Below are 20,871 nucleotides of genomic sequence, written 5' to 3'. Positions count from 1 at the left end.
CATTATTGTTATGTTAATCACCATACATTACATCATTAGTTTTTGATGTAGTGTTCCATGATTCATTGTTTGTGCATAACACCCAGTGCTCCACGCAGAATGTGCCCTCTTTAATACCCATCACCAGGCTAACCCATCCCCCCATCCCCCTCCCCTCTAGAACCCTCAGTTTGTTTTTCAGAGTCCATCGTCTCTCCTGGTTCGTCTCCCCCTCCAACTTACTCCCCTTCATTCTTCCCCTCCTGCTATCTTCTTCTTTTTCTTTTTTCTTAACATATGTTGCATTATTTGTTTCAGAAGTACAGATCTGCGACTCAACAGTCTTGCACAATTCACAGCACCCACCATAGCACATACCCTCCCCAGTGTCTATCACCCAGCCACCCCATCCCTCCCACCCCCCAACCACTCCAGCAACACTCAGTTTGTTTCCTGAGATTAAGAATTCCTCATATCAGTGAGGTCATGTGATACATGTCTTTCTCTGATTGACTTAAATAAGTAAAATCTTAAAAAAAATAATTCTTTCCCTTAATCTATCACCTGAATATATTCATTACTTACCTCTTGCCATGGGAGCTGGGTACTTTTGTTAGAGGATTTAGCTTAAATTTTGATTTAATGTCAGAAACTGCCATGGGGCCAATAACTCTGTCTGGAATTCAGAAGATACAAATAGGATCAAATCACAGATTAATTCCTCTATTTTCTTTTGCAACTTTCCTAGCTCAACACCTAGATTTTTTTTTTCATGTTACAACTTCAATGGATCTTTTTTTAAAAAATTTTTTATTATGTAAATCACCATATATTACATAATTTGTTTTGATGTAGTGTTCCATGATTCATTGTTTGTTCATAACACCCAGTGCTCCATGCAGAATGTGCCCTCCTCAATACCCATCACCAGGCTAACCCATCCCCCCACCCTCCTCCCCTCTAGAACCCTCAGTTTGTTTTTCAGAGTCCATCATCTCTCCTGGTTCGTCTCCCCCTCTGACTTACTCCCCTTCATTCTTCCTCTCCTGCTATCTTCTTCTTCTTTTTTTTTCTTTACATATATTGCATTATTTGTTTCACAAGTACAGATCCGTGATTCATCAGTCTTGCACAATTCACAGCGCTCACCATAGCACATACCCTCCCCAATGTCCATCACCCAGCCACCCCATACCTCCCACCCCCCGACCACTCCAGCAACACTCAGTTTGTTCCTGAGATTAAGAATTCCTCATATCAGTGAGGTCATATGATACATGTCTTTCTCTGATTGACTTATTTCACTCAGCATAACACCCTCCAGTTCCATCCACGTCGTTGCAAATGGCAAGATCTTGTTCCTTTTGATGGCTGCATAATATTCCATTGTCAACACCTAGCTTTTGAAGTCCAGGGCCTTGAGGAATGGTAATATGTGCAAATTCAAGTTAGAGGTATGTGCAAAGTTGGAAGGCCACGTGGAAGGACCGCTTCACTGTCCCAAGATCTCTAAGCAAAATGTCTTATCCTTGTCTCCCTCCCCAATAGTGTCATTCTAATCACATATAAAAATAAGTGATACCATATGACTTAGATAAAGCATCCTGGAAATATGTGCAAAAAGTTATTTAAATAACTTTAAATAAAGACAAAATTTATTTTTGAAATCAGAACATTTCATATTATAATTGACAGAGAATAAAATGTTACAGCATTTCTAGAATATTTACCTAATTGTTTATATCTTGGATACCTGCCTGGTAATAAGTATTTTCTAGGATTTCCTTCTGGGAGGTCCATCCCTGCCCTGTCAGTTCTTATGAACCCACTGTATGGGAACCCAAATGTAGGAGCAGAGGTGGGATACAATGCTCTTTCACCACCCTTGACCCTCCTGAATGGACTTTTAACCACTAGAGTCTCCCTGGTCCTGCCTTTCCACTTCAGCAGTTTGGGTGTCAGGACCTATGGACCAGGAGCTGGGTTGGTAAGGCTTCCCCCTTCTATTGGGGGTTTTACCTCTCCAATTACAATTTTCAAAGTGTAGACTGTATTAAAGAATACTGGGTTGCTGATTTAGGAATGATAGACAAATACTATGAAACCACAAAGAGTCTTTGAATGTGTAATTACAGTTTGGTTCATTTTCCTAGGTCTTCACCTCGGAGCCTGGAAAGCCAGTTGTTTCTAAACAACTCAATTACACGTGTTCAAAATCTGGAAACCTACCACAGAGCTGGGAACTCCGGAGAGGCTCAATAATGTAGGCACTTGAAAGGGGCTGTGAAATCATCCTCATGGCGCAAAATAATCATTACTTTAAAAAAACTACCTTCAATCTCTCCTAGAGATGAGAGATTAAAAAAAAAAAAGGACTCAGCATAGATTCCTACAAAATCCAGATATTTGCCTACTTTTAAGCCGTGCTACCTACCACTTCTGGGCTTCAATCAGATCAAGAATCCAAAAAAGGGTTTGTTCCATCATACAACTATGACCTCATTCACTTCTCAGGCTCAGGCCCAGGTGAGAATGACCTACAAGCTCCTTCCAGGTTTAGAGCAACCATGTTTTCAATGTGGTCTGTTTAGCACCCTTGGAGATGTGTGGGTGTCAATTACAGAATGAGAATATTTTGACACTGTGGGGATTTCAGGGAAGGGAAGTTTTTTGGTTTTTTGGGGTTTTTTGTTTTAATTCTGTATTACTATAATTCCATGTTAAACATTAGTGAGTTGGAAGTTGTTAATTTTACCTAAATGCCTTGATTGAATGGTGATTAAGAACCATTTCATTAATTGCTTAAGCCCAGGAAGGACAAAAATATCCCAAACTCTCATAGGTTTGTAGACTAAAGTATTATTGGAAAGAGTGATTTAAAAAGAGCAATTACAAAAAGATTATGATTGTTTTAATTAGAAACCTTAATATTCAAGATCTCACATGTCTCATGGCATTGTAAATCATCTAGGACAGGAGTTAGTCATGTCTTTAGTCTTCATCATGGCCAAGCATAGATACCTTTGGCACCCAATGTTTAGCTTGAGACCCCCAAATTATTTCAGGCCTCACTTAGTAGCTGCAGTTCTAGAGGATTTCTATTCCTGCTCTCAGAGTTTGTTTATTGTGGGCATAATGTGACATTTCCCTAGTCTTTGTGAACTTGGTACATTGCCTCCTATTCTGCTTTGGGATACAAAGGAAAAGAAAGGGATGGTTTAATTTACAAATTAATTAAACAAGTATTTATTAAGGGCCTACTATGTTAGGGCCTACCAAGATTAAAATGGGAATAATGGCAGTTCCTATTGGATGGGATTGTTGAGAAATATATTAATATTATTATTTTAATTATTATTATTTCAAATTGTGGTAAAAAACAGAAAATTTACGATCTTAACCATTTTAAGCATACAGTTTAGTATTTTTTTTAAAAGATTTTATTTGACAGAGAGAGACACAGCGAGAGAAGGAACACAAGCAGGGGGAGTGGGAGAGGGAGAAGCAGGCTTCCCGCGGAGCAGGGAGCCCGATGTGGGGCTCGATCCCAGGACCCTGGGATCATGACCCAAGCCCAAGGCAGACGCTTAAGGACTGAGCTACCCAGGCGCCCCTGGTTTAGTATTTTTTTTAAGTTTTTTTTTTTTATTGTTATTTATTTGTCAGAGAGAGAGAGAGCGATCACAAGCAAGCAGAGGGAGAAGCAGGCTCCCTGCTGAGCAGGGAGACTGATGTGGGGCTGATCCTAGGACCCTGGGATCATGACCTGAGCAGAATGCAGATGCTTAACGGACTGAGCCACCCATCTAATCCAATCCATTCATTCCGTAAATATTTTTTTAGTGTCTATTTTGTTCTAGGCCCTGGGATACATCAGGGAATACATCTAGCCAGAAACACTGTTGATTCCATCTTCAAAATATATATGTAATCAAATTACTTTCCACCATCCCCACCTCTACCTGTTGTTCTGGTCGAACTGGTCTCCCTGCTTCTGCTCTTGCCTTATCCACTACCTGCCAGGTCTATCCTACACATAGAAGCCAGGATAATCCTTTCAAAACTTAAGTCAGATCATGTCATGTCTCTGCTCAAATTCTCCAGTATTTTCCTGTCACTCAGAGTAAAAATCCAACCTTGATTGATTGATTAATTGATTGATTTGTTTGTTTTTGTGAGCAGCAAAGTTTATCAAGTGATAGTAAAATCCAACCTTTATAATAGCCTTCAAGGCTTATATGATCTGTTCCTGGCTACACCTGCATCACCTCATTTGGACATCTTATTGTACAGCCCTGGAATTGTGCATTTCATAGACTATGTGACTAAATGTGATGGTCCTGTCACCTAGTTCTATGACCTTATCTCTTCCTACATTGCCCAGAGTGAAAACTCTGTTCTAGCCAGAATGGCCAATTAGCTTTTTCTCAAATACTGCAAGCATGCTCTTTTATAAAGGCATTTACACTTGCTCTGCCCTCTGCATGGAGTGCTCTTGCCTCAGATTATTTATGGCTCACTCCCTTACCTCTTTATCTTTTTGCTTAAATGTCCTTTATCAGCAAGGCCTTTCTTGATTGCCTTCCCTCACTTGCAGAATTCCCTACACCCCTTTTCCTTGCTTTATTTATTTATTCACTTTTTATATTTACATTTTAGGTAGTTAACACACTGTGCAATATTGGTTTCGGGATAGAATTTAGTGATTCATCACTTACGTACAATACCCAGTGCTCCTTATAATAAGTGCCCTCCTTCATACCCATCACCCATCTAGCCCATTCCCCAACCTCTTCCCTCCGTCAACCCTCAGGTTGTTCTCTACTGTCAAGAGTCTCAGGGCGCTTGGGTGGCTCAGTCTACTGAGCAACACTCTCTTGGTTTCAGCTCGGGTCATGGTCTTGGGGGTGTTAAATCGAGCCCGTCGGGCTCTGCGCTCAGCACAGAGTCTGTTTGAGATTCTTTCCCCTCCTCTCCCAGCCCCTTTGTTCCTCCCCCTGCTTGCACTCTCTCTCAAAATAAATAAAATCTTTAAAAAAAGTCTTTTATGGCTTGTTTCCCTCTCTCTTTCCCCCCCCCTTCCCATATGTTCATCTGTTTTCTGTTTTCTTTCTTAAATTTCACACATGGGTGAAATCATATGGTATTTGTCTTTCTCTGATTGACTTATTTCACTTATCATAATAGACTCTAGCTCCATCCATGTTGTTACAAATGGCAAGATTTCATTTTTTTTGTTGGCTGAGTACTATTTCATTGTATATATATACCACATCTTCTTTATCCATTCATCAGTTGATAGACATTTGGGCTCTCTCCAGAATTTGGTTGTTGGTGATAATGCGCTATAAACATCAGGGTGCATGTACCCCTTCAAATCACTATGTTTGTATCCTTTGGATAAATACCTCGTAGGGCAATTGCTGGATCATAGGGTAGTTCTAATTTTAACTTTTGAGGAAGCTCCATACTGTTCTCCAGAGTGGCTGCACCAGTTTGCATTCCCAGCAGCAATGCAAGAGGGTTCCCCTTTTTCCACATCCTTGCCAACACCATTCTGACAGGTGTGAGGTGGTATCTCATTGTGGTTTTGATTTGTATTTCCCTGATGATGAGTGATGTTGAGCATCTTTTTGTGTGTCTGTTAGCCATCTGGATGTCTTCTTTGGAAAAGTATCTTTGCTTTATTTTGATCTCTGTAATCTCTGTCATACTATTATCTTATTCTTTTTGTTGCATATATCTCTTGAGTGTAAGTTCCAGAGGGTAAGGATTTTTGCCCTAAACATGTAGAATAAGGCTTGGCACATGGTAAACACTAACTGATTGTTTAAATGAATGCATATATGCATCCATTCATCCCTTCAGCAGATACCCTACTATCTGCTCAGAACAGAGAATAAAGACTTAAAAGATGGCATGCCTACTCAAAAGTAGCTGACAGGGAAATAGGACAAGTTCATCCAAATTCAGGTTCCCATGATCTGTGAGTGAATAGTGGTGACAGAAGGCATCAAAATTAATAGGGTGGTATATGTAAGAAACTTAAATATTCCAGGGAGTAGGCATGTATTATAATTTAGCTACATCAATAGTCATCTAACCAGAACCAAATGGGATAAAGGGCTGATTTCACTTAATTTACTTATGGGTGTATCCTAGGTAGTTTAAAACTGGTGGACTGGTGTGATATTTATCTGTGGGGCTGATAGTACTAGCGCATAAGCTGGGTTCCACAGATAGGTACACTGGATATATGGAAGGTGCTTTGGGGCTAGGACTTATACTGGGCCCAGCCTATTGTTTATTTTTTCCACCTACAGAGCTTGACAAGTAAACAGGTGCAGATTTGGCATCCTTGTATTTCTTCAGCAGATATATATATATATATATATTTTTTTTTTTTTGGTCAGTCCTGTACTTTTTTAAAAAATTAAAATATAATTCACATACCATAAAACTTACTCTTTTAAAAGTGTGAGTGCAGTGGTTTTACTTGTACAACCATCACCACCATCTACTTCCAGAATAGTTTCATCATGTAGAAAAGAAGCCCTGTGCCACTAGCAACTACTCCCCATAGTAGCTGCCTACAGGCAACCACTAATCTATCTTTTATCTCTATTGAGTTGCCTATTCTTGACATTTAATATAAACAGAATAATATTATATGTGGCCTTTTGTCTGGCTTTTTTCACTTAGCATGATGTTTTCAAGGTTCATCAGTGTTTTGGCATGTATCCATACTTCATTCCTTTTTATGGCTAAACAATATTCCATTGTACGAATAGGCCACATTTTGTGTATCTATCTATCAGTTGATGGACATTTGGATTGTCTTCATTTTTTTACTATTATGGGTCATCTTTCTATGAACATTCTTGTACAAGTTCTTGTGTGGATATATGTTTTCACTTCTCTTGGCTATATCCCATGGAGTGGGATTGCTGGGTCACATGGTAACCATGTTTCACATTTTGGGGACTGCCAAACTGTTTTCCACAGCAGTTGCATCATTTTACATTCCCACCAGCAATATATGAAGACTCCCAATTTTTCCATGCCCTCATCAACATTTGTTATTGTCTTTTTTTATTATAGTCATCCAAGTGGGTGTGAAGTGGTAGCTTGCATTTTGATTTGCATTTCTTTAATGACTAATGATGTTGAACATCTTTTCATGTGCTTATTAGTCATTTTTATATCTACTTTTGAGAAATGTCTATTTAGGTCTTTTGACCATTTTAAAGGTTGGGTTATTTGTCTTTTTATTGTTGAGTTACACAGGTTCTTTATATGTTTTGGATACTAGATCCTTATCAGATACAAAATTTACAAATATTTCTCCTGTTCTGTGGGATGTCTTTTCATTTTCTTGATAGTGTCTTTTCAACCACAAAGTTAGAATTTTGCAGATGAAAAAGAACTAACAGATCATTAATCTAATTCACCTTTTTCATTTTATTGATAAGGACACTAAAGCACAATGAGTTGAATTAATCTCTTTAGGGGCAGAGTTAGGAACATCCGCTTTGTGTAATTGGACTATAAACTGCACCAAATAAGTTACACAGTAACTAGAGAAAAAAAACAAATCCATCACAAATAAATCCATTAGAAAACAATGTAAAATATCTGATAGTCACATGTGATGCAGTGTAGTTTGGACTATAAAAGCAAAAGGAACTCAGAAAAACAACTGGAGAGAGAAGGGTGTACAGTCGCCTATCAACACATAGATAGAGGGTAGTGACTGACAAAACTGTGAGGGAAAATAACTATGGGACTGAAATACATAAGTCAAAGTATTAAACCCCATCATTATGATGCCTTCACATCAGGTCTCACACTCACCTTTAGTATCATGTCCAGTTTTCATCAACTTATGTAGCGGCACCATCCCTTTTGCTTAAAGACAAGATTAAGAGTCAAAATTATATACATTTATGAAGTTTTGAAAAGTAGAACAGGGGCAAATTATAATTTTCTTTTAATTTTTCCTCCAATGAGTGGGAAAGTGAAGAGAAAATGTCAGTTGTATGTGACATACCTCTTGTTTTTTGTTTTGTTTTGTTTTGTTTTTTAGTTTTTATTTAAATTCCAGTTAGGTAACATTTACTGTAATATTAGTTTCAGGTGTACAATATAGTGATTCAACACTTCCATACAACACTGGCGCTCATCACAAGTGCATTCTTTCATCCCCAGTTAGTGATATATCTCTTAATTCATGTTGCCTCTTTTGGTGCCTTAATGTGTCAAACTCCAAAAAATAGTTTTTGAAACGAAAAATAGAGTCAACATTGAAGGCAAGACTATTCACTTATCATCTTTTAGGATGAAAAGAAGTGAAGTGACTTTGAAAACTCGTTGACTGTCAACAAGGAGGACAACCTGCTACCCATTTCATTTTCATTAGTGCTTTGGTTATGAACTGTTGACTAGTTATATGCCTTTTAGTGGTACAGATTTCTTTCTAGTGAGTTCTGTGAAGTGTGTACATACAATATTCGTTATAATATTGACTAAGAATCTCTCCGCCTTGCCCTACTGTACCCTATGGCCAGAACAACAACAATGAAACAAGTACTTTAATAGTACTCATTCAGTTCTTTTCTTCCTATCAACATGTTGGGTAGTTTGGTTTTCTATGCACAAGGAGATTAACTTAGGAGAAAAATGCTGGGTATAATAGTTCAGTTCCCTAAGTTTGGTTTAGTTTGACCAGATAAAGCCAATAATGCTATTTTGATATCAAGAAAGGTCAGTTGCAGGTTACAGAAATACGGAAAAGTTTTGGTAGTACCTTTAGGCTGTGAAGGCTATACAGGGTAATACATCATGCAGAAGGCAGTACACATAAAGTAGGTATATTTTCCTTATGCAAAGGGAGAGATTAATACTAACATAAAACACATAATTTGTATGATTAAGAAGAACCTATCAAACACCTTTATTCCCTCCCTTCCCTCTCATTCTTCTCTTCTTCTCTATTGCTTGGTTCTTCTCCCTGCCTAGACATTAGTTTGCTAGAGGCATCCTATGCCATTCTAGGATGCTGCATGTGGCATCACTCTGGTTGGGAATGGGACTTGGAAGATTTCTGTTTTTGACAAGAGGCAGACTTTATTTTTACACAATAGGCTTTTTTCTAGATGTATTTAGAGTTTCTCTATAGCCCTAATACGTATGGTTTTAGAAATTCTCATACAGAACCCTACAACCTACAACATTGCAGGCCAGAGTGGGATTTTGAATGTTCACCATCAAATGACATGAAATATTAGCAGGTCTTGAAGCTGTTCATATAGAAGTGTCATTTTCATGTTATTATGCTTAGGTAACTGAAATTTACTTTTATTCCTTAGAAAAATAGAAATGGTGAAATGGGGATTGGAGAAAAAAGATAAGTGTAAAAAATGCCATTGTCTAAAAAATGAGTATGTCTAGTCATCAAAAGTTGAGAGTGAAAACTTAAATCATAAGTAGGATGTGTTTGAATGTACCAAAAAAGTCAATACAGTATACAGTATTCAGAAATAAAATCTGTTCCCTTAATACCTGTATCTGTAAAGAAAACTTAGTAAGTGGACACTGAGTAGTATTTGGTGAATTTGAGGAGTAGACACTGCTGTTAGAAGTTTCTAAAGTTATGAAACATACTTTTCAATGTCTACACTTTCTTTAGTGTACTGTGGACCTCACAGAATAACATATATTTTGGTGGCAGCAAGTGGAATGGGCTTACGCAGTGCAGAAAGCAAGTGGGGGAGCAGGGTAGGCATGTGACCAGTGTATGTTGGACAGAGACTGGAAAGAAAAGAGAAAAAGGGACTACTAGGAAAACAAATGGCAGCAGGAGTGAGAGAAAAATAATCTATTAGTAGAGACAGGAAGAAGAAGAAAAACCTGGAAAAAGGACGGAAAAGTAAGCAGATGGGACTGGGAGGCCGTGCTCTCCTGGCTTTGTAGAAGGGTTTGAACCATCAATTCTGATTTGGGTGACTCACTTACATGCCCTGGGGTTTTACACAGTGTTACATAACTCTTTCTTCTGAGTGGCCCAGATTGGGAGGGTTGTTATGAGAACAACCTCGATATAGCTGCTTGGGTTAGTGAACCTTCCATCATCTGAAAGCAGGAGACTAGAACCTCTATTAGTCAATCGACAAACATTTATTGGGCACATACTATTTACTCAAAAACAGCCTTGCTGAGAGCAGGAACTTAGCTTGTCCCTTTTTCATTGCTGAACTTTCTTTTTCACAGGGCGTGGGTACTCAATAAGTGCTTATTGATGAACACTGATCTTATACATGATCACAGAAGATTGCTTCAATATCCCTAAATTCAGCATCATGATTTTAAATGCTGGGTTAAAAGCTACCAAGCAGACATTTTTTGAAAGTTTTCTGGCACCAGTGACAGAAGCAGCAATATATGGGATAGAATGGGACCTATTCAAAGAAATCTTTTTTCTTTTGCAAATAATAAAATACAACAAGACTCATCTGGAAATGTTAAGTGTGGGTGCCCAGAATTTAAATTTATCTTCTCTTTTTAAGATTCATTTTGTAGATACTTACATAAAGCACCTTAAATTATTCTTAAATTCTTCTTTTTGAAACATAATCAGGCTTTCAGAGACGCATCAATTAAAAAAAAATCATTCTTGTTGAAAAATGCTGGTGCAGAAAGCAAATCAAAATTATTGGAGAATGAAGTACAGATTAAGGTTTTGGGAGGGGGGCAAGAGGGCAGAAGACAAGTTTTTTTTCTTAATTTTTTTATTGTTATATTAATCACCATACATTACATCATTAGTTTTTGATATAGTGTTCCATGATTCATTGTTTGTGCATAACACCCAGTGCTCCATGCAGAATGTGCCCTCTTTAATACTCATCACCAGGCTAACCCATCCCCCTACCCCCTCCCCTCCAGAACCCTCAGTTTGTTTTTCAGAGTCCATCGTCTCTCATGGTTCGTCTCCCCCTCCGACTTACTCCCCTTCATTCTTCCCCTCCTGCTATCTTCTTCTTTTTCTTTTTTCTTAACATATGTTGTATTATTTGTTTCAGAAGTACAGATCTGTGATTCAACAGTCTTGCACAATTCACAGCGCTCACCATAGCACATACCCTCCCCAATGTCTATCACCCAGCCACCCAATCCCTCCCACCCCCCACCACTCCAGCAACCCTCAGTTTGTTTCCTGAGATTAAGAATTCCTCATATCAGCGAGGTCATATGATACATGTCTTTCTCTGATTGACTTATTTCACTCAGCATAACACCCTCCAGTTCCATCCACATTGTTGCAAATGGCAAGATCTCATTCCTTTTGATGGCTGCATAACGTTCCATTGTGTATATATACCACATCTTCTTTATCCATTCATCTGTCGATGGACATCTTGGCTCTTTCCACAGTTTGGTTATTGTGGACATTGCTGCTATAAACATTGGGGTGCACGTACCCCTTCGGATCCCTACACTTGCATCTTTGGGGTAAACACCCAGTAGTGCAATTGCTGGATCGTATGGTAGCTAGAAGATAAGTTTTAACTTGCCTCTCCTGACAAGTTTCACGGCATCATTTTCTTTTTTTTTAAATTTTATTTTATTATGTTAATCACCATACATTATATCATTAGTTTTTGATGTAGCGTTCCATGATTCATTGTTTGCATATAACACCCAGTGCTCCATGCAGAACATGCCCTCTTTAATACCCATCACCAGGCTAACCCATCCCCCCACCCCCCTCCCCTCTAGAACCCTCAGTTTGTTTCTCAGAGTCCACAGTCTCTCATGGTTCATCTCCACCTCCCATTTCCCCCCCTCCATTTTTCCCTTCCTACTATCTTTTTTTTTTTTTTTTAACATATAATGTATTATTTGTTTCAGGGGTACAGGTCTGGGATTCATCAGTCTTACACAATTCACAGCATTCACCATAATCACAGCATCATTTTAAACTTCCCATTCATTCTTTTTAAGTAAGTACAGACGGTGGCATTTTGCACTGGGAAACTTATTTTAGAAATAAATATGCTAAGAGGCCTGCAAAAAGAAAGTACTGAGGTTATGTGTTAAATTTCACAGGCATCCAAAAAGGAATTTCAGGTCATCAGACATAACTATCAATAGGTAAAATTTTAGTATTAATAAGAAAATGGAAAAGTAGTTTGAAAGTGGGACTTTGAAGCTAAATGCACAAAAATTGTGTTTGTATAAGGAAAAAATTAGGGGTGAAAAAAATTATAGATTATCACTGGGTGATAGAATTAAGAGTTATTAAAATTTTCCTTTTGCATTCTTTCATTTTTTGAATATAGAAATTTTCTATAATGAATATGTATTACTTTTATAACCAAGAAAACACATGTAAAAATAAAGTTATAGCACCAGATTATCCATTTTTATAAAGTGAATCATAAATTTCCACTCACATTTAAACTTCTTTAGGTCCTCCATTATTGAATCCACTCTAACCTTCCCATTTCCTGTAAAACATTTGAATCAGACACAGAGGAAATCACAGAAAAACTCATAAAAACTGAGTAATATTCCATTGTATATATATATATACTATATCTTCTTTATCCATTCATCTGTCAATGGACATCTGGGCTCTTTCCGTATTTTGGCTATTGTGGACATTGCTGCTATAAACACTAGGGTGCAGGTGGTGCCCCCTTTGGATTGCTATGTTTGTATCCTTTGGGTAAATACCTAGTAGTGTAATTGCTGTGTTGTACAGTAGTTCTATTTTTAATTTTTCCAGGAACCTCCATACTGTTTTCCAGAGTGGCTGTACCAGCTTGCTTTCCCATCAGCAGTGTAAGAGAGTTCCCTTCTCTGCATCCAACATGGATGGAACTAGATAGAGGGTATTATGCTAATCAAAATAAGTCAGTCAAAGACAATTATCATGTGTGGAATTTAAGAAACAAGACAGAGGATCATAGGGGAAGGGAGGGAAAAATGAAATAAGATGAAATCAGAGAGGAAGACAAGCCATAAGAGATTCTTAACTCTAGGAAACAAACTGAGGGTTGCTGGAGGGGAGGCAAGTGGGGGGGATGGGGTACCTGGGTGATGGGCATTAAGGAGGACATGTGATATAATGAGCACTGGGTGTTATATGAGCTGATGAATCACTGAACTCTCCCTCTGAAACTAGTAATATACTATATGTTAATTAATTGAATTTAAATAAAAAACTCATAAAAACTGAAAAAAGTTGTGAAATTATTAAAATGCCATGGCAGGCTGGAACTTCTCCTATGAGAGAGAAGAATTAGAGAAGCTGGTTTGCTTGGGAATTGGATTCATTTTTCCCCTCAGGTGAGTATGATGGAAGAAAGGATAAATCTTTAGCGAGACAAATCTCTCTACTTCTTCAATACAGTTCCTCTTTTCTGTGTTTCAAGGTATGACAATCCAAAGGTTACATGTGGAGAAGAGATATTACAAGAAGAACCAGGGCTCAAATCTGGCAGCACCTTTTCCAAACTCAGATGACATTAAAACAAACAAAAGATATGAAGAGACTATGTTGGCCAATTGCTTAGAGTTGGAATAGGTAGAGAAGGAGCTGCTCTGTGTTTTCTTCTAACAAGGATTTCTTGAGAACCAACACATTTGAGAGGGTGTATTTATCACTCTTGAGATTACAGAGTATGTTTCTCTGGCTGGAATGATCTTTCCATACTTGTTCAGCTTAGGGCCTTTTCCAGAAAACCCCGGTCTTGGCTAGATGCTCCCTTAGAACCTTCTGCATATACATAGCACCTTTTTTAGGTGATGAAAATGTTCTAGAATGACTGTGGTGATAGTTGCCAATATCTGTGAGTACTAAAAACCATCCAATTATATACTTTAATGGATAAATTGTTTGGTATGTGAGCTCTATCTCAATAAGGCTTTTAAAAATGTTGATTGAAAAAAAGAAATAGAATGAGTTTTATAGCACAATACCATTTAAGGAAATTAAATACCACAGACATTGAATTTTTAAAGGGATACACACATATCTAAAATAAACATGAGGAAGGTGGATTGGAAGAGCATACATTAAATATAATAGAGAATGTACCCATGATGGGGGGAAGGAAATAGGAACGGAAGTAGGAGGTAAAGGAGAAAATAATAAAATGAAACACAAGGGGTCCTTGCATGGATCAATGATGATGGTGTGCCATAACTGAGGAATTTGATTTAGCTCAAATGTATGCATCTGGTGTTTAAGGAAAAGTCCACTCTTCCCCCACAAAAAAAGCTTAAGGTGCCGGTGGGACAGAAAGGAAGAAGTATTCAGCAGGCAGCTGTAAACACAGTGGTGACAAAGAATAATCCAGAGAACAAAGGTTTTCAAGCATTTTGGTCTCAGGACTTCTTTACATTCTTAACAATTTTTGAGGACCTCTAAGAGGTTTATGTGAGTTACAGCTATTATGTGGGTTTAATTACCATATTAGATATTAAAACTGAGAAATTTAAAAAATATTTTAAGATAGCAATAATAAATACAGTACCTATTAACATACTTTTTAGTGAAAAATATATATCAACCGAAAAATGAAAAAATTAAGGCATTAAAATTTAGTGGGAAAGGTAATGTTACTGATTGAACATTTGTGTCCCCCCAGATTCAAATATTAAAATTCTATGTCCAATATGGTGGTATGAGGAGGCAGGGTTTTGGGGAGGTGATTAGGATAGGATGAGATCCTGAAGGCAGACCCTCATGAATGGGATTAGTGCCCCTGTGGGTCAGGAGAGAGCCTGCTGCTTTGTGCTCTCCGCCATGTGGGGATACCACGGGAAGGTGACAATCTGTAGCCCAGAAGAGGGTTCTCACCAGAACTCAACCTTGCTGGCACCCTGATCTCAGGACTTCTGGCCCCAGAACTGTGAGAAATAAATTTCTGTTGTTTATAAGCCACACAGTGTATGGTATTCTTGTTATAGCAGCCTAAGCTAAAATAGCATTGTTTTACATTTTGGCAAATCTCTTTAATGTCTGGCCTAATAGAAGACAGCTGGGATTCTCAGTCTGTTTCTGCATTTAGTTTGCTGTGATATGTTTTCTCGGTTGAAGAAAATCTGGCCTTATAAAGTTATGTAGTCAGAAAAGAAATATTTTATTATTTTATTTATTATTTTTTTTTGAGAGAGAGTATACGAGGTGGGTGGAGGGGCAGAGGGAGAGAGAGAGAATCTCAAGCAGGCTCCACACCTAGTGGATCCTGAGATCATGACCTGAGCTGAAATCAAGAGTCTGATGCTTAACTGACTGAGTTGCCCAGTCACCCAGAAAAGAAATATTTTAATAGGTTTTTCAGATATATCATGTGTGGATATGTCACGTAGCTTATTAGAAAAGCTATTGTACACTTGTGAGTGAATGAGAATGATAAAGGTAAATACTGTTTTAGTGTTATTTTAAAAATAGTTTCTTTTTTTTTAAGATTTTATTTATTTATTTGACAGAGAGACACAGTGAGAGAGGGAACACAGCAGGGGGAGTGGGAGAGGGAGAAGCAGGCTCTCCGTGGGGCAGGGAGCCCAATGCGGGACTCGACCCCAGGACCCTGGGACCATGACCTGAGCCGAAGGCAGATGCTTAATGACTGAGCCACCCAGGCACCCAAAAATAGTTTCAATCTCATGGACCTTCCAAAAGAGTGGGGTGCCCCTAGATGCTGATTTGAGAACTGCTACCATAGAGAGTTGATAATGAAGCGACAATCAAGGAGTGATATAATCAAGGGAGGGAAGGAATTAAAACTGAGAAGACTGAGAAATAAACCCTCGTTTGTTCCCATGTTTGGAAGCTAGAATAAGTGAGGCCGGCAAAGTAAATTATTCGTGATTTCAGATTCTGAGGGTTATTTCAGTAGAGTTGCAGGCTATGTGACTGGGGAAGCCAATTGCAAGGATTCAAAGAGAATGTGAAGCGAGGAAGCAGAAACGGCTCCGACAGACAATAAAAAAGCAGACTGAGAAAGGAATGAGGGATGAATGATCATAATTATGAGGTAGAAGAACCAGCTGAAGATTAGTTTTTAAAAGGAGTGGGGGACTATGTGCCTCTTCATAGGCAGAGTAGAGAGAAAGAGATGAAACTGAAAGTGTTGGGAAGGAATTATGAAAGAAATGACTTTTTATAAAAATATTGAATCATATATTGTACACCTGAAATATAATATAATGTTATATGTCAATTATATCTCAATTTAAAAAATAATTTTTGACAAAGTGGGAGATGATCAGGTCAAGAGCAATGGATTGGAGGTGTTGAAAGGAGACTTTTCTCCATTGGAGAGAGGAGAGGAAGAAAGTCTAGGTGAATAAGAAGAAACAGTAAACTGGAGAGAACAGAAAGTGATGTTTGCAATGAATAGGTTCAAATTTATTGCTTTAAAACTGGGATTTGAGAAACATATTGGTTCAGGGCTTTACCTTCTACTTCCAGTTAGGCTTAGCAGAGAAAACCAAGTCTGTACTCTCTGCTTCATTCTTATATTCCTTGTACCTAGTATAGCACCTGCACATATTCAGTGATCAATAAATATTTGTTGGTTGAATAAATCAATATACAATCTGAAACATTCAAGGTCAGAGACACACAACAACATCACTGAAGCATTATGGTAAGAAATGCTACTCCGCAAATGCTCCCAGATCACTTTTTTTTTTTTTTTTAATCAGAACAACAAAGAAAATAGTAGAAATAAAAAAAGACTAAAGTAACTATAGAACAGAAGAGTCAGCAGATATGTAGCCAGATTCAATAAACAATAATAAAAATCTCAACAAGCAAACAAAAGAGCAAGCATAAATGAAATAAGTCAACCCTTAATGCCCTTGCTTCCTCTTATGTATTTCTCCCTCATTTTTATTTTTTAATTTTAATTACCCTAATATTTTTCCTTCTTATTTTTGGGCTGGAATCCTGCTCTCAGGCACAAATTAACATATTGCTTGTACTTGTGACTTAAGAAATGAAAGGCCAGGGGGCACCTGGGTGGCTCGCTCATTAAGCGTCTGCCTTCAGCACAGGTCATGATCCCAGGGTCTTGGGTTCAGGCCCCACATTGGGCTCCCTGCTCTGCAGGAAGCCTGCTTCTCCCTCTCCCACTCCCCCTGCTTGTGTTCCCTCTCTCACTGTGTCTCTCTCTGTCAAATAAATAAATAAAATCTTTAAAAAAAAAAAAAGAAATGAAAGGCTGGGCACAATCTTAATGTATCATTTCTTCATCTTTTAGGACCTTTATAGGCAAAGTGTGGTCCATAGCCCAGTAGCATTGGCATCATTGGGAACGTGTTAGAAATGTAGAATTTTTCAGGCTCCAACCCAGACCCAAATAACAATTTCTATTTTAATAAATGTCCAGGTGATTCATGTGCATGTTCAAGTTTGAGAAGCATTGTTGTAGGTGATAAAAAGACAAGGATCGGGCACCTGGGTGGCTCAGTCAGTTAAGCATCTGACTTTGGCTCAGGTCATGACCCTGGAGTCCAAGATCGAGCCCTGCATTGGGCTCCCTGCTCAGTGGGGAGTCTGCTTCTCCCTCTGACCCTCCCCCCTCTCACGCTTTCTCTCTCTCAAATAAATAAATAAAATCTTAAAAAAAAAGACAAGGATCATTTCTGAGGATCTTATACACAGGATAACAAAGACACACTTCTGGGAAGACAAGAGAATTTTTAAAACCTCACCATTAATAGTCAAATGAGGGCGCCTGGGTGGCTCAGTTGGTTAAGCGACTGCCTTCGGCTCAGGTCATGATCCTGGAGTCCCGGGATTGAGTCCCGCATCGGGCTCCCTGTTCAGCGGGGAGTCTGCTTCTCCCTCTGACCCTCTCCCCTCTCATGCTCTCTCTCTGTCTCATTCTCTCTCTCAAATAAATAAATAAAATCTTTAAAAAAAATAGTCAAATGAGACATCAGCTCCTTCATGTCTTCTTCTGTGAGCTCGATCCCCTCATTTGCTAGAAATTTGTCTAAGTCCTGGATATCAATCACCTCTCCTTAGAAAAATTAAGAAATAAATTGTAGAAATATTATAGAACTATCTACAAAGGATGAAAAATGCTATCTGTACTTATATATATAATTGCCCACGTATGCCCAGGATTCACAGAAAGCTCAGAAAACAGTCTTGTGTTGGGGTGCCTGGTGGCACAGTTGGTTAAGCATTCAACTCTTGGTTTTGGCTCAGGTCCTGATCTCAGGGTCCTGAGATAGAGCCCTGTGTCAGGCAGGCTCCGCGCTCAGTGCAGGGTCTGCACCCGGAGCCTGCTTGAGATTCTCTCTTCTCTCCCTGCCCCTCCTGCTTGAGCTCTCTCTCTAAAATGAATGAATAAGTCAAGCAGAGAAAGTCAATTATCATATGGTTTCACTTATTTGTGGAACATAAGGAACAGCATGGAGGACATTAGGAGAAGGAAGGGAAAAATGAGGGGGGGGGAATCGGAGGGGGAGACGAACCATGAGAGACTATAGACTCCGAGAAACAAACTGAGGGATTTAGAGGGGAGGGGGGTGAGGGGATGGGTTACCCCAGTGATGGGTATTAAGGAGGGCACGTACTGCATGGAGCACTGGGTGTTACATGAAAACAATGAATCGTGGATCACCACATCAAAAACTAATGAGGTATTGTATGGTGACTAACATAACATAATAAAATAAAATTTAAAAAAATAAATAAATAAAATGAATGAATAAATCTTTAAAAAAAAAAGAAAAAAGTTCTATGTCTTTAATTCTGGTGGCTACAAAAAAGAAAATACACCATGGGTTAGGAATTGACTGGTGACTTATTGCAAAATCCATAGCAAATTAAGCTGCATACAGGGATTTGGTTTTATTTTTACTCTTCCTCCTACTCTACTTGAAAATTCAGTGTTTTTCTATAGACTAGCTTTTAAAATTTTATTTTTATTTAAAAATATTTGCTTGGACTTTGCTTCTCTGATCATCATGGATTCCAAGATTTTTATTCATCTCAACACAGAAGTAATTTTTTCTCATTCATCATAAAAACAATGCAACAACATTAAAGATTAATAAAGGGGAAAAATATAATTCTACTATCCTACCACAAAAACCGTTGTAGTTTTTCATATTCCATTTCTGGCGTTTGACAATAAGGCTATACTTTCATTGTGTGGAAATCTAATATACACACAATTCTGTATTTTGCTTTTCCGACCCAATATTACATCATTAACATATTTCCAAATTGCCACAAAATCTTTACAGTTAACATTTCAACACATGATATCCCACTAGCCTGGCAGGCCATGGTGTATGTAGGAATTCCCATACTGTTAGATGTTTAGGCTGTTTCAAATTTCTCTGAAAGGCTTTAGGCAGAGATTTTTTTTCTTTTATTCAGCTTCATTATTTCCAGAGGATAAATTCCTGGGAGTAGAGTTCATGGGGGAAATGGAATAGTTCTTTGGCTCTTGATACCTAGTACTATGTTGAAAAACTCTTTTGGGGAAAATTTCAGAGAATGTCATGGGCATTGATATATAAACACACATTAATTATTGTTTACCCAAGTTCAGAAGCATCCATAAAAACGGAACACATATGAAAGAATTTAAACATATATGAAGGGGAAATATTTTTCTCCACCAATTGCAAAATATTCAGATGTTATGTATAATATCATTTCATCATAGCTTGCAACTTACCCTTGATGCAACTGACAGTATCCATCAAATCATTCAGACCAACTGTTCTATCATCTGTAAGGCAAGGGAAATAAACTTCAGAATCAGATAAGCTGATGTTACTGAGACCCTGAAACTATGAAGACCAGAAGGATTCAGCAATTTTTCCCCAAATTTTCCTTAGAATTTTACAGACTTATCCTCAGAGATAATAGTGCTATCTTAGAAATGAAGAAAGTTTTCGATCTATAATGAATCATTCTTGTATCTCCCTTTTCCCTTTGCTTTAGAGACCACCAGAGTAACATTAAATTAAGAAGTGATTCATTACAGGTAAGTATAGGGAGAGAGGACAAATGAACCTGACCCTGAGTATTTTTTTTTATGTGGTCAGTTAATCAACAAATATTTAGGGGGTAGCTTCTATGTGCCAGGCGCTTTGCTAGGCTTTGGGGATACAAAAGTAAACCAGCTTGCAGAGTTCTTGCTGTCAAGGAGTGTACATCTAGCAGAGGGAAACAGACAATTAACATGTAAACAAAACAAAAAGGATCATTTGAGGTACTGTTAAGATGTTATCAAAATAAAATAGGGTTATATAATAAAGAGTAATGGTAGGTTGCTTTAGACAGGGAAATCAGGGAAGGCCTCTCTGAGGAGGGTCTATTTGGGTTGAGGTCCGAATGATGAGAAGAAGATAGTCGTGTAAAGAATTAGGGGAGGAACATTCCAACTAGATAAACAGTACGTGTGGCAGCCTTAAGATGGGGATGAATTTGAGCCATTTACCTGGGCTGTCTAAGCTTCCTCACACAGTATCAATTGCTGCTTTTTGTTATGACTGAGGGGCAGAGAAAAGGCTGGTGTGACATGGGCCAAATCATGAAGGGCACCGTTGGCTCCTGATAATAAAGTTGGGATTTTGGTCTGGTTGCTGCGGAATGTCACTGGAGGCCATGAAGAAGGGGAGTAATTTAACCTGATCTCAGCTTTCAAAAGATCACTCTGGCTGATGTGTGCAGGATGGGGAAGCCGGAGGAATGGGGACTAGATAGGAGATGGTTTCAGTGGCCCAGGAAAGAGATGCTGGTGGGCTATGGCTGCAGCAGTAGAGGTAGTGATAAATGGATTTAGGACATATTTTTCAGGTAGAGCCTAGATTTAAATGTGGGATATAAGGGAAAGGAGAAAT

General features: G+C 38.3%; 1 protein-coding gene across 6 annotated transcripts in view; it reads right to left on the bottom strand.

The window, feature by feature from the left end:
* EFCAB3 (EF-hand calcium binding domain 3) overlaps positions 1 to 20,871 on the bottom strand; it is a 133,156-nt gene that overhangs the window by 27,481 nt on the left and 84,804 nt on the right. For 4 of the 6 annotated variants that reach the window (XM_027624497.2, XM_027624500.2, XM_027624501.2 and 1 more), the window contains 4 exons: positions 19,701 to 19,754; positions 12,435 to 12,488; positions 7,834 to 7,887; positions 565 to 655 (listed from right to left, as the gene is read on the bottom strand). In XM_027624497.2, coding sequence (XP_027480298.2) covers positions 565 to 655; positions 7,834 to 7,887; positions 12,435 to 12,488; positions 19,701 to 19,754 — 253 coding nt within the window. Of the gene's footprint in view, positions 1 to 564; positions 656 to 2,208; positions 2,417 to 7,833; positions 7,888 to 12,434; positions 12,489 to 19,700; positions 19,755 to 20,871 lie in introns of those variants that run through there. The other 2 variants (XM_027624498.2, XM_027624503.2) reach the window with 2 other exon arrangements.

This window comes from Zalophus californianus, chromosome 16 (assembly GCF_009762305.2).
Source record: "Zalophus californianus isolate mZalCal1 chromosome 16, mZalCal1.pri.v2, whole genome shotgun sequence".
Lineage (NCBI taxonomy): Eukaryota > Metazoa > Chordata > Mammalia > Carnivora > Otariidae > Zalophus > Zalophus californianus.
The sequence above is the reverse complement of the archived record's forward strand: the minus strand, read 5'-3'. Positions and strand labels throughout refer to the sequence as shown.